At 40.7% G+C, this 14,357-nt stretch overlaps 1 protein-coding gene across 1 annotated transcript in view; it reads left to right on the plus strand.

Annotated features, from left to right (window-relative positions):
- Positions 1–1,089: 1,089 nt before the first annotated feature.
- ACSS3 (acyl-CoA synthetase short chain family member 3) overlaps positions 1,090–14,357 on the plus strand; it is a 93,009-nt gene continuing 79,741 nt past the window's right edge. Inside the window, exons 1-2 of the mRNA XM_068936465.1 lie at positions 1,090–1,483; positions 8,270–8,414. Coding sequence (XP_068792566.1) covers positions 1,191–1,483; positions 8,270–8,414 — 438 coding nt within the window. The 5' untranslated portion in view covers positions 1,090–1,190. The remainder of the gene's footprint in view (positions 1,484–8,269; positions 8,415–14,357) is intronic.

The raw sequence follows: 14,357 nt of genomic DNA on the forward strand, positions 1-14,357 counted from the left end.
ACAATATTCTGAAACACTACCTGTGAAATTTAGAAAGGGCTTCTAAATATATGACAAGATGTGCAAAACAAAAGATCCAGTGCAAATGACGTAGGTCTGGAAAGCGGAAGACACTTCCCCCCCCCCATCCCCCATACTAGCTGTCTGCCTCATTTTAGCCTAGGGAAGTTCTCTAAAAGCAAGAATGTATTTAAAAACAAATACTTGAGCATTATGGCTGTATAGCATGCAAATCATTAAGTCAAAAACAGTTTCAGATTTCTCTCTCTCCTGTTTCTATTTTCCGTTTTGCTCTGTGCTGACATTTGATTGTATATGTTCTGTATATGACATGTATATGTTCTGCTGCCTCAGCCTTAGGAAGTTGAAGAATATATGCATATACATATTACATACATTAGCTTAGAGAACATTTGTGGAGTCCTGAATGTAGTCTTTTGGGGCCAAAGCTCAGTGGGTTTTTTTTTTTTTTGTGGCTGTGGTTTAGGAACTGGTATTTGGTTTAATGATGCTGTAACCATTTGTTTGCACAAGGGTTGAAATGACTTAACCTTTGGGGGCCGAATAAAGCAGGGAAGTGAGGAAAGCGTAAGGTAGGAAATCTTTAAATTGCAACTGCTTTCTGGAGAAGAACTGTATTCAAAAAAATCTTGTTTGGAGGGGGGAAAAAGTGTGAAGTGAAACAAGGCAGCTGGGAAAACAGATCCTTGAAGTGTCTGTGATGCGGGGAAAAGGAAGGGTAAAAATAACAAAAAAAAGAAGTAGTAGTTCTGGGCCCTTTTCCTTCTTTTCTGCCGCTCTCTGCGATCTCGAGTTACAGGCCGGGAAGCCTGGGTCCCAGCTGCAGGCCAGCGCTGCCGGGCTGGAGTGCGCTGCCCCGCAGGCCGTTACCCGCCGGCTCCACGAGCGACCTTGTCCCGCTTCACCCTTGTTTTCGGGTCGCGGCCGGGCAGGGGGCGGGCGCGGAGGCAGCGAGGGCTGCCAAGGCCGCGGCCCCCACCACGGCGCCCGGCCGAGCCCGGCCCCCGCCTGGCGCCACGGGGCGCGGTAACGGCCGCGGCGGGCGGGCTGGGGGCGCGGCCGCGGCCCCGCGGCGACCCTCGCCTGAGGGCTCCGTCTAGTGCCGTCCCGGTGGCTCTGGTAGCCGCCAGGGAGCCCGCTTCTCTGCTCTGCCTCGAAGGACGCGGGCGATGAGTCTCCTCCGCTGGCTGCCGAAACTTGCGGAGGCGGCGGGGGGCCGGGGCGGCGGCGGCGTTGCCTGGCGGGGCGCGGGCCGCCCGCTGCCGCGCTGGGCCGCCGCCGCCCGCGCCCCGCCGCCCGGCGGCCGCGCCGCCTCCTCGCCGGCGGCGGCGGGCTACGAGGAAGTGTTCAAGCGCTCTCTGGCCGAGCCCGAGAAACTCTGGGGAGCGGCGGCCGAGCGGATCGAGTGGTACAAGCCCTGGGCGAAGGCCCTGGAGAGGCGCGGCGCGGGCAGCGCCTCCTGGTGAGTGCCTCCCCCGGCCGGGCCCGACCGGACCGGACCGGAGCCCGGCGGGGAGAGCTCGGAGCCCCGAGGCCGGGCTGGGGTTGGGGGTGGGGGGGATATAGGTGTGTGTGGGGGGTCCTGTGGGTAACACGAAGTCTCAGCCGGTGAATGTGTGGGGCTCCGTACGCATCGGTGCTGGTGAAGGACGGCTGGGGACAGGGGAGTTTAATAATTAAACCCTCTTAAGCTTAATAATTAAAAGCAGCACGGGTGAGCGGGATGGGGTGAGAGAATTCCCTGGGGCTGTAGCAGGGGTCAGGCTGTGTGCGTGTTTGTGTGTGTGTGTGTGTCCCTGTGTGCACCCCTCGCCTCCCCGTCAGAGCCCCCTTGTATCCGGCTTGGGAACAGGCCGATGTGAGCCTGCGAAATCTGGCGTCAAGCAGAAGTGGTTAAAAGCATAGGAGACTAGGGTGACCGTGATTCTCAGGAGTTGTTAAATCAGAGACGCTGCTAAAGCAGGTCTTAATTTCGAAGGCAAGTGCTTGAGGCACTTGTCCTTGTCTGGCAAAGGCATCGGTCGTGTAGTCCGTTCTTGGGATGAACGGCCAACTGGTGCAAGAGAGAATTAGCATCCTTGTAAATGACGGGACAGGGCATTCAGTACTTTTCCAAAGAGGACTTAAAGTTTTGTGATGATCGCCATCACCTTTTCTTGACCACGTTTACACTACAATTTTGATGTTTTCTCAAGGACAAGCTAATAGAAAAAAAGGCAAAGCAGGCTGGGATTCATCTTTGCTAGACTGATGTTCTTTGCACTTTTTGTATTTTTTCTGTTTGATTTTAATTTTAAAATGTTAGTCACTGTCAAAATATAATTAAAAACATGACTCACTCTCCAGTCTGCCAGAATGAAGAGATACAGAACCAATAAAGTGGAACGGACTTTCTTAGTGGTGATTGGAGATTATCGCTTAGCAGCTCCAGTAGTGAAAATCGTTTATGTTGTCTTAAGCCGAACGGTAAACAGGATAAACCTCTTTAAGTCACCAGGGCTGTGTAACAGTCAAAAGTCTTAAAATGGATTGTTAAGAAGACTTGTAGACCACTGACTTTGATTTGTAACTTTTAATGTCATGGCACTATTTAAGAAGAGCAAGTGGGATTGCCTGCTTAATTTAAAGACAAGGAGAACTCACTACCTGAACAAAATACTGAAAAAGTTTATATAGTGGTTACTTTTTAAGAACTAAGGAAAAGGAATACAATACATGCTAGTGAGCATGATTTTATTAACAGAGCCTATCAAACAAATGTAGTTTCATTGGCAGAGCAGGATAAGCTTGGTTGCTGGAGGTAACATGGTTAGGTCTTTGTAAAACATGTTGACTTCTCAGATGCAAGTTATTTGGTCTCACAGTATGGGTAACTGGATACGTTTCATGGGCTGAAGTCAAACTAATCTACCACTGTTCTTTTCTGGCCTGAAATTTATGCAAAGATGTGTCGCGGAGGAGTGAGGAGTGATGCACTTCACTCGTAAGAGAGAAGCAGCAATATGTTTTATTGATATAAGATAGTGGTTTAACAAAGATCAAAGGTAAATAAGACAGTGGTTTAACGAGATTCGATGGCAAGGTTCACTTAGTTCTTTACTGCATAGAGGACAGGGTCAGATGAAATCGTCAAGGAGACCCTCCTGTTGAGTCATGGGGTTCGGGGTGGACTCCCTTGCTTTCCGAACTCCTGCCCAGCCCCAGACTTAGTCCGCAGTTCACAATCAATCTGAGATTCACTTAGCAAAGTTTGCGATATCTCAGCATGCTATTAGTCACTTACCAAGGATCTGTCATGGGTGCAGAGTCTCTCGACCTCAAGGAGTAACCATGAGAGGCGTCCCTGCTCAACGGGAGGCTCACCACTGTGCGGCCAGCTGCCGTGCAGGAGAGCTCAATGGGCTCTAGGCTGCAGTGCTATTTTATGGGTACGGAGTTTGACTCGTGGTTATACAATAGTTGGTGTAGCGGTGTACTTTTTTGCTGATCTCATGCCAGGTGTGGGGAAAGACACCTTTTTGCTAATCTCATGCCACATATGGAAAAATACCTTTTTCCTGATCTCATGCCGCGTAGGGGAAAGTATACCCCTTTTTGCGGTTCTCGTGCCCATTTCTGGCATCACCATTTGCAACCAGCATCGCCTAGTTCCTCCTGGTCAGCCGTGGGTGCTGTCAGCTATTAGCGGTCATTGGAGCCCAAGATAAGGGAGTTGCACTCCACTGTACCTTGGGCTTGAGATTGGAGGCGGGGGGCGGGAGGGAGTTGCACTCTGCCGCAAGATGCAAGTCTCTGAAGACTCAGTATCAGATCCTAATTATTGTTTGGATGTCAAGTATCTGTTGCTCTGTTGCGGATAATAAAATATTAAGTAATTCAAATTTGTGTAATCCTCTTTAATGTCTTAATGTTTAACACGTTATTTTCTTTCTTTTTTATTTAAGTTCATAGTAAGTGATAATAGGCCGTATGTGATACCTGTGTAGTATTCTAATGCTTCTGAAATCCCAGTTGAATATGAGCATCCTAAGCAGGACAAAAAGATAGATAAGCTCTTTGAGGAAAAGACTAAATACAAGACAGAAAGAGAATACAAGAGGATCTTTCAGAGGACATGCTGAGTTAAAAATGGAAAGGACTGAACACAGAACTGAAGACAAGGCCAGACTTTTAAGAAAAACAAAGTTTACTGGTCTGACAGGGTGAAGACGGGGCTCTGGTTCTGAACTATACCTAGAAAGCGGTTTGTGGAGATCTTAAAAACAGTGTTAATAAATTCATGTATGTGCTTCTTGAGTTAGTATTAATCTTCTAAGTGTTTCAGAGACAATTAATGTTATTAGGTCAATTAGTAAGTGTTCATTGATTTTGAGTATCTCTGTTTTTGGTTGCCAAACCTGAGACTTAAGGAAACAGATACTTTTCATATATTTTCTGTTCCAATTTACTTCAGTTGAAGAAAGTGGTTAACACATTTGAAACTTCAGCTGTAAGGCAAATCTCAATTCTTCCTCTTGAAATGCTGGTAAGAGGGTAGAAGAAATACGTGGCAGGCCCTACTGCATTTTCTTTATTCTCTTTTATTGGAAATGCCAGTATTATGTCAGTGCAATAAAAATGTTTTCATAGGCACGTGATTGTTGTCACTATGCTGCAGCAGTAATCCCAGGTACCATGGACGGTTCTAACCTGCACCAGTGACTGGTGTGGGACAAAACATCTCCTTTTTTTGCCCACAGCAAAAATAAGGAGAAGGCTAAAAAAGCACAGTTGGTTGAGAAAAGGGTGAAGGAATTGAAATTGTTTGGTGTAGAAGACTACCAGGTGACGCAAGTTTAAAAATATGTAAAATTTGGCTATGGAACTGAAGGAAAAACTGTTCTCCAAGTCTACTTTGAAGGTATGAAATTGAAACAAGGGGGATGTAGATTTTAGACATTAGAAAGAAAAATCTTTCAAATGATAAAGGTAGTGAAACACTTGCGCGGATCATTTTGGGATCTTGCGGAATTCCCATGAGAAAGGTTAGGCAAGTATGTGCTAGGAGTGGTCGAAGCACAGTTCTCCTAACTGATGCAGGTAGGGGGCAGTTTTGCAAGTGCTGCTTTTCTGTGAGTCCAAGACATAGCATAATATAAAATCACCTTTGAACTTCTGGGAATGTTACACTGATTGCTATTCAAATTGTACCCAATCTTTTGAAAAACGTGGCTGGATCAATTAAGATACTATTATTTTAAAATATCTAATATTGCAGCGCTTTTATTCAGCTTCTAGTCTTACTTCAACTAGCCAAATTAAAAAAATCAGATGATTTCAGGGAACTCTGTTGGGAAGTTTTTATGTAGGCTGCATGGCATGACAGGATTTTAGCCATGCAAACTTTTCTACAGTTAAGGTGGAAAATAATAGTTTTTTCTTGTGCATATATGCCAGGTTTATTAAGAACTTTGACTTTCTTTCTTTTTTTTCCTTTATGATTTTTGATTTTAATCAGTTGAATGAAGACTAAAAATGTCTCCGAATACTGTTACTTTTTAAGATAGCAGATAACATCGGAACTTAAAACACAACTTTTGAATATTTGAATGAAATGAATTAAGGATACATTGCTTTCTTCACTACTTTGCTTGTTTCATTACTAGAGAGTAGGCTGCTGTCGCATCCCTAAAATACTGAATGCAGTAAAAAAAATTTCTAAGCCATAGGTGGTAGTTGTTTATTCCCTGACAAATAAAGAATTGCCAAAAGGATAGTTAGAGGTTGTCAGAATGTTAGTTTAAAATGCTACTATGAAGACAGATGTTTTGATATTATAATTACTTTTTAAATCTACTGTGATTGTGGCAGGAAGAACTCTGCCATTTCTTACACAGTAGCATCAGTGAACAGTGAAAGAGCTGCTTGAAGTGTGCTACTGAACTGAATCTAGTTTCTCGTATATATTATAGTTGCTATTGTTTACTCTTTTTTTATATATATTTCTGTTTTCCTGTAGTCCATTTGTTGAATATTACTGATTTTTGATCTCGGCATTAGGAACAGAGCATAAACAATCCTTAGACTTGGATTCAATTCATAAACCTTATTGAGGTAAATATTTGGTTAACAACAGATTAGCCTTTTAAAGCCCTGCTTATTATGGCAAGATTTACGAGCAGCTCTTAAAAACATCCTGCTGATCCACCTCTGATCTTTCTACAGTCTGCTGGAATATTTTTCTTTCAGTTCTAGATCAAAGGCCTCTGTTTTAAACAGGAGCGAGCATGTTCTTGGTGTCCTTATTCGAAGTGGGTCCTGGCTTCGGTGCTATTAGGTCCCCCCTTCAACCCCCCAGCAAGGGCTTATTCAAGCAAATTGTGGTTCCTCACAGATGTTCATCTCTTTGGGAGTCACTGAATCAACAGAAGTTTGCAGAAACACAGGACAGCTTTTCAAAGCCAGACAGCTTTTATTTTTCAGTCAGAATGCAGTATTTTAGCATCTCCTTGGATTGCAATGGGAAAGCAGAAGTCTTGCAATCATGGTCATAGTAGGTGCATCACTGCTTTCTCTGATCCTCTACCAGCCACCATGACCATCTCTGTTCCAGAACTGGGCAGCAGAGCTCTTATCACAGTATCCAGAAGTCTTTGTTTTTTGTTTCAATTTGCAGTCACACGTTTTTCATGTACTTTTTGGCATGCAGTCATTACAAATTTATGTGGTAGTATTGATCTTCCCATATATCATTGGGAGAACCCAAGGTGTGGTAAAGCTCATTTGTATTGTGAACTTTCTTAAGAATTTGTGCATAATAACCCAGATATTGCTCTCTCTTGTTGCCTTGTTGATATTATTCCAGTATGTTGTGATATAAAAATCAATGGATATCCTGAATCCTACACAGCTTTTATGAAAATGATAAAGAATTTCTCAGTAGCAGGTGAAACAACTCACACTCCTTTGTTGTTCATGTGGTTGTTCTTTTACAGGAAAGAGTTTGTGATGCAAAATGTGCTTGTTACTTTTCTTGTCCCCCACCTTCTCTTTGTAAATGAAATTATAGAGGGTTTACAGTAAAAGATTGAGGTACCCTAAACGTCCTAACTGGTTTAATTTAACAGTTGCCATTCTATGAGCATTGAGGCTATCCTATGGTATCTTTGTGTATGGCTATGTGAATAATATATTGAATTTCATAATTTAGAGCAGTCCTTTACTAGACAAGAAAGGGGAAGAAGGAAATATTGCTTCTAGATGGTAGTGGGTCACTTTAAGACGTCTGTTCTTGTTTCTAGTTGCATTAGAACAATACATTGCTGCAGTGAGCACCCCCACAGACTTTTGGAAACTCGCAGCTGTTTGTTTTTTCTTGGGTGTTGCTGGGTATTGCTCAAATAGAGTGCAGATAGAGGGATTATGCGGGCAGAGAGAGGGAAAAACCCACAAAGGAGGCCACTACTTAAGAGGAGCGGTCTTTAATTTTTAGATTGTGTCATCTCTGAATTAACAGCATCTTCTTTGTATCTGGTGCCTTCTGTATTTTCTTGAGGATTATGTTACACCACAGTTTTCTCTTTTCGTGAAAGACTACAGCAAAATGAAAACCAAGCGTGTGAAATGATTATTTTTAATTAAAAGATGAGCGTTTCCTGTAAATGTCTGGCTATTGAAGAGTCTATGACTCACACTACTTTACAGGGAATTTTGAATCATTGATGTAAAACATGCTAATGTCAAATGTGTTATGAATGTCAGAAAAATGTTTAAGATTTTATAGCAGTTGAGGTCAATTGCATTTAGATACAGATGCTTGAATGTTTAACTGTTATTGCCAAGAGAGGATTAAGAACGTTTTAAGTTCTGAACCTGTTCTTCCTGAAAATGGCATGCGTGCGTGCCAATACAAAGTAGTCTAATAATGTATTTTCTTAATGTGAAATTATTTTATATGGGCATACATTTTGTTCACTGAAATCTTAATTTTAAAAATTGGAACAATTGATGCAAAGTTAGTTAAATTAAGGCTAAGTTTAGCAGCTTCTTAGTCAAGTCAATTAAGCTGCAGTGTTTTACTACTTTCACTAATAGGCTTATTTAGCTTTTTTGTGTAAATTTGTAGGTTATAGAATAAAAAATGACTTTCTGAACGGAGTATAATATTTCATGAACTATACTTCAATTGAATGCTGTCATTCTTTATGAAAACTAGTCTTACTTGTTTGGAAAGCTGTCTGTTATATAACACATCCCACTTCTCTTTTAGGTTTGTAGATGGAGAGCTGAATATTTGTTACAATGCTGTAGATCGTCATGTTGAGAATGGACAAGGAGACCAGGTTGCCATTATTTATGACAGTCCTGTAACAAATACCAAAGAGAAAATAACCTATAAGGAACTTCTTGAACAGGTATGTTTGAAAATAACTGTGTTACTGGTAATAAATGGGAAATATTGCACAGCAGGTAAATATTAGGTAAGATATTATCTACCTTGCTAGTTTATTCTTTTTGCTGTGCCTTTTTGATTTATGAACTTCACTGCTTGTACTCAATATTAGTGCATTGAAGTTTTGATCTTTCTCAGACTCTTCCTTCTCTTCTGCCTTTTAATTAATTTTTGTCCTACTTTGTAAGTTTTTGAACTTTTCTCTCTTTGATTTCTTTTTTTAACATTTCTTATTTCATATTTAAAAGTTAAAGCAAGATATTAATCAAATTACTTGACAGTAAGGTGCTACAATGAGCAACAGTACTATTCGAGTAGGAATAAAAGTGCACACCTTGGCTATTCCTGCACACTAAATTAAACTGAACTGGTATTGCTGTTCAAGACCATATGGTGCTATGGAAGCTAAATAGACTCAGATATCAAAACACTTTAATCACTAATACATGGAATTTTACAAAAGGCAACTTCCCTGCCTTTCGGGAGGGAGGATGTGCTCAGGAAGAGAAGTGAGGTGAGCCTGTGTCATGGTTGCTGCCATACAGGGCCGTGGGTCCTGTATGGCCGGGCCATACAGGTTGCTGCCTCAGGGCCGTGGGTCCCCTTGGTGCCCTCCCAGGTCTCCCACGGTGTCCCCGGACACTGTCCAGCATGGGCTGGGGTGGAGAAAACCCGGTTCTGCTTCAGCCTGTTCAGATCTGCTCAGCACTTGACCCCAGGCTGTCGCCACTGCGGACACTCACAGTCGGACCCACACAACGCTTCTCCATGTGTGCACATCTTCGCAGCTGTTACGCGGGTTGTTTACACTCAGGCTGCTGCTCCTCTCTTATAGTAACTGAGCTGCTTCCTTATCCTATAGGGTTAACTGAAGTGTGTATGTTAACACTTGTCAGCCAGGCCTGACCCATGCCAATAACCAGAACTGGTAATTAAATTGAGCTTCCAATTCAAATGCTGCGTTTTATCTTTGGTTGGATGGCTTTTTTGCCAGTTACCTATAGCAGTTCCTCTGTACAGCGAGTACAAAGAAATACTGAACTCAGACTCATATTCTGTCTTAACGTATTTCAGTGTGCAAGGTGCGTTAGAGTGAATGGAACACACTCACTGTATTTCAAATACATACATAGTGTCTGGAGTAATGTGAGCATGTTCAAAAATATGCGGTGGGGGTCACAGTACAGATTTCAGTCTGTGAGGTTTTCTTTCACTGTTGTAAGAAAAAAGAAAGCAACAGCTACAAACACTGATATATTTCTACTGTGCTCTTTTAACAAAAATATAGAAAAAGTGTAGAAAAAATTTACCCCTCATTCCTTTTTTTGTGAACTTTCCAAGTCCAAAAAAGAACTTAATGGCCATATGGTGTGCTGGAGCTAGAACAGCTAAAGTACTTAAGTGCTTTAAGAAATTAACAGGCTCTAAAAGTGCCCAGCTAATTATTTAATTATGCATGCGTGTGCGCACGCGCGTGCGCGCGCGCGCGCACACACACACCCACACACACACTCTCTTGTAAAATACATATTAGTTTTATTTTAAGTAATACATCATTTTATGTAAATTATCTTCAGTGGACTCCCTCTGCATAAATTTTCTCTAAAAAGGATTTGAAATGCATCCTCATTTCACTATTTAAAATTGATGTTGCTGTAAAGTGTCACAAGTTTGTGGCTGTGTGTTTTCTCCAAGTGTATTAAATGCTTTGGGGTATGGAAGATTTATACATAATGAGAAAGTTTGTGCTAATTGACTTAAACATCCTTTTCTCCACATTTTCTTTCACTCCAGCAAACCAAACCAAGTGGGAGAACTGGTTTAAGTTGTCTGTAGATATGTAGCAACACTCATTTGGAAGTCATTATAATCTTGCTGGTAGCTGAGTCCTATCCAAGTACTGCTTTTGAATTCTGTACAGTTTGTTATTTTCTTTAATCAAAAAAGAATATGATTGTGAAAGGCAGGAGCTGAGATTAATATCTGTCCGTGGAGGCTTTCTAGTTTACTCTTGTGGAGTAAATTTAGTTTAACTTATCTGGTAGCTATTAGAGACCAGATAACGAACGTCTTCACGAAGCGATTTACTGAAAATGGGAAAGACGTGGGCTGGTGTATTTTGTGTCACAGATCTTGTGGGGTCGGGGAGAGATTTTGGAAAAGGTCCACCAAACCATTATGGAATGGGCGTTATGATGTTTGACTCACAGCACTCAAGTCATTGCTTGTCACTGTGTTCTCAGTCCTCTCAGTACAAGCTACAAGTACTGTATACTGTAGTTTTGAAATATCCTTTCCATGTTTGGCATGTTTCTCTATAGATCAGTAACAGTGTGGATCAGACATGACCAAAAACTGGTGAATAGGTTTGGTAGTACCCCGGAGGTTGTTAGGAAACATCTTACCTTCTTACCTGAGTTTGTTTCTCATTGTGAAACAGCCTGATATTTGTGTGCAGACTAGTTTGGACTGTCCACATGTAATGAGTGTTTAATGGTCTGTCTGGCCAAGAAACTGGTATTTTGATGAGGATGTCTGATCAGAGAGGCTGCCTGTTCAAAATGTCTCTCCTAGAGAGGAGCATTTGAAGTGGTGGAATTCTTCTTGGCTTTTGGTAATGCAAGAGAAGCGTATAGATGGAATCAATAGAAATTACATGGAACAACTGTGGGTCACCAGATGGGAAGATGCAGAATGTTGTAGCAGGTTGGCTCATTTGTTCTGGGATCAAGGTAGTGAAAAAAAAGACAGGTGCTTGATTGAACATAATAGAACTCCTTAGGGAAGGTGGGATAGCTTGAACTATGTACTCAGGAAGTCTGTTTTTTTTTTAAGTTATCCCTATCCTTTTTACATTGTCCTGTACTCCTTTACTGGCTAAAAATAAACCGTTACATTTTCAGAAACGATGCAAAGCTTATCTGTGTACAAGTATTTCTTCACATTTTCTGCAGGGCTTCTGCAACTGAAGTTGGAACAAAAAACCAAAAACCTTATTTTCATTGAAAAATAAACAACTTGCAAGAAGAAGCAAGTGGAAGTTTGAGTTAGTACGGGAGTGGCTGCTAGAGTAATAAATGTATTTCTTGTAACATATCAAAAGCCTCTAAGATAAGAATAGGGTTTGGATTCTTAGACTTTGCGGTCTTGGGAAATTCACTAGTTGGTGATACTTGATTTTGAATCCCACGCTTTGTTCTGTGATGGAAAAAACAATATACCAATTTAAAACAAGAAGGAAGCTTTCTGTGGCCGGATGAACAGTAGTTTATCATTTAGTTTATTTTTTTCCATTCTGTGTTATTGCATTTATAGTGCAAAATGCATATTACTTAAAAACATAGCAGAGATGTTTTCTTAGTTAAAAAGTAGATAAAGATCAGGTGCAGGACAGCAACTGAGGAGTAGGTGTTACGATAGTGAGAGAGGAAGATGAACTGTAGATGGAATTAGCTTTTATGAAAGAAAGTAAGATGTGGTAAGCTAAAAAATATTTAGAGGCGCTAAACCTCTAAAAAGGAAGGTAAGAAGGAAAAGCCTTGAGGTCAAATTATCCTTATCTGGGTCAGTGGTTAGAACCTGAGTTTTGTGTAGTCAAGAGTGAATTAGTAGAAAAAACAGAGAAGAATGAGTAGACGAAATGAAAGATGTCATCTGCAGCAGTGTTTTCTATAGGTGGTATCTAGGAGGATGGAGGGGGACTGGAAGCCCATTGGTTAATTTTTTTTAGTTTTGGTGAAACTAGTGAAAAATAAAACTATCCTTGGAGGAGTTGGTGAGAATCTGGCTATAAAAAGAGTAGCTGAGGAAAACATGGAATATTTTTATTTGGTGGAGCCAAAGGTTGAAAAAGAGTAAAATGTAGGCAAGATTACTAGTAAAGAGAAACCAGAAATTTTGGATAGTATTAGTTCTGAACCAAGAAACATTTTCCCAAGACTAAGATGCTGAGTTTAGAATTAGGGAAGTTATCAAATTGCATCCAGGCTAAAGACCTGGGAAAGAAAGAGAAGGGTTTGCAAGTAAGTAGACAATATCTCTTTTAATGGGCTTATGGAGACTGGAGAGATGGAGTCATAAAAACATGAGCGGTTACGGCTCCATTCTGCATCTGAAAATAAGTATCTCTGCATAAGTTATTTTTGGCAATTTACGGTTGTGACGCTGTCATTTGGCTTTTAAATTCAAAGGGAAGCTGTATTAACGGCCTCAAGGAGGAATTATGCGTTTGCTTTAGAAAGCAGATCCTCACATATATGCAGCTTAGAAGATCCTCACATATATGCAGCAGAGTTATCCTTCTTTCAAGTTATTCAAAGTGTACAAACCCGTCTCCAACTTTGTTTATTTTTAACCCATGTAAGAAACCCTCTTTACTACACTATTCTTTTCCTGTGTTAGTGAGAGAGGCATGTTGTGACAGCTGCTGCCACTGTTGGCAACCAGTGCTGCTTTTATCTGTGACAAATGTCTTGTGAAATCCTGAGCCCCTAGTTGTACTGAGAGTGCCTGTACAAACTGTGCCAGCACAACTCTTTTGGCAACGCCAGTTCTTCATGTGCTAGTATCTATCTATTCATCCGTCTCATCTATCAATACAAGAACTAATGTTTTAATACTGATATAACCCGTGCATTATGTTCAGTTCAGTTCCTCAAGAATAAGATTTATGTAAATGCTATCAAAGGCAGGCCTTGACCAGTAAGGCCAAGGCAATTTAATTAATCATATTTACATTGTAGACTCTGTACAATTTTGTTTTATGCATGTACAGAGTTCTTTAAAAAAAGCCAAATTTCTTCTCCCAAACTTTTTCTCCCTGTTCTCGCTTGTGTTCTTCTGAAAATCTCATTCATTGTCACTGAAGATCGAGTTGACGTGTTTCTGCTGTCAGCAGCCAGAACTAAACTGAACTAAACTAAACTAAGCAGTAGGAAAATAAACACCAAGAAAGCTATTTTATATTTTTATTGATTTTTAGCATTGCACTACTTTTCAGATCCGAGAGCTAGAACGGTACTACAATTTTAAAGTTAAGCATCACTAAACTCTATGAGTAATTGAGAGAAAGATTGGAAGCTTGTGGATGTTTAGTGTCCAACCCGTGGGGAACATTTTTTTTTTGTTTTGGTAGAACTGGAATAGAAGGATTGCAGGGCAATCAGCGTATTCTTTAGTTAAAAATTCAACTCTCCTGTAGTTAGATAAAATATACGTTATAGAGAAATATGGATTAATTATAGTAATTAATCTAATAGTGTTGACTTTAAAAGGTGCCAAAGAAATGAAGACATGAGTTGGATTGTCTTAGGATGACGTAAGTATCTTTGAAGTTTTTCCATAGGTTTTAGAGAAGCTATTGTGGTAAGCACTGTGCCACTAGTTGGAAGATAAACTAACAAACAGAACTGGAAGTGAACAGAGAAAAGTGAGATTTTCAGCAACTCTCTATTGATGTACAGAATGAGAAGGTCAGTTCTTTTTGATCTTTGTACAACAGCACTGTCTTCACAGTTAGAAAGTCTTGAGGCTGTTCGTTAGCTATAATGAAGTTTTATGTAGTGCATAAAATTGCATTGTAAATATATTAATTAAATGCTGTTAAGACGAAGTCCTGCAAATGCAAAGAGTAGGGCTTTGAAAAATTTAAGACATGATAGTCTTCCAAAATGTATTAATTGAATTTTTTCTTTGTTGATGCCTTTTATAGGTGTTTAAGTGAGGATTATGATGTTGAATTGATGCCAGTGAAGTGGGGATGTAGGTGTAAGCTTTGTGCATGCCTCAGGAAATACTCTTAAGTCCATTAGTGAGATGGCAGGAAAAGATAAGGGAGATAAAATTCTATTAGAAATATTATTGAATCTGTGTAGTATTAGGCAAATATAAAGATACCCAGAAGAAA

The sequence above is a fragment of the Struthio camelus genome, chromosome 1 (assembly GCF_040807025.1).
Source record: "Struthio camelus isolate bStrCam1 chromosome 1, bStrCam1.hap1, whole genome shotgun sequence".
NCBI classification, from domain to species: domain Eukaryota; kingdom Metazoa; phylum Chordata; class Aves; order Struthioniformes; family Struthionidae; genus Struthio; species Struthio camelus.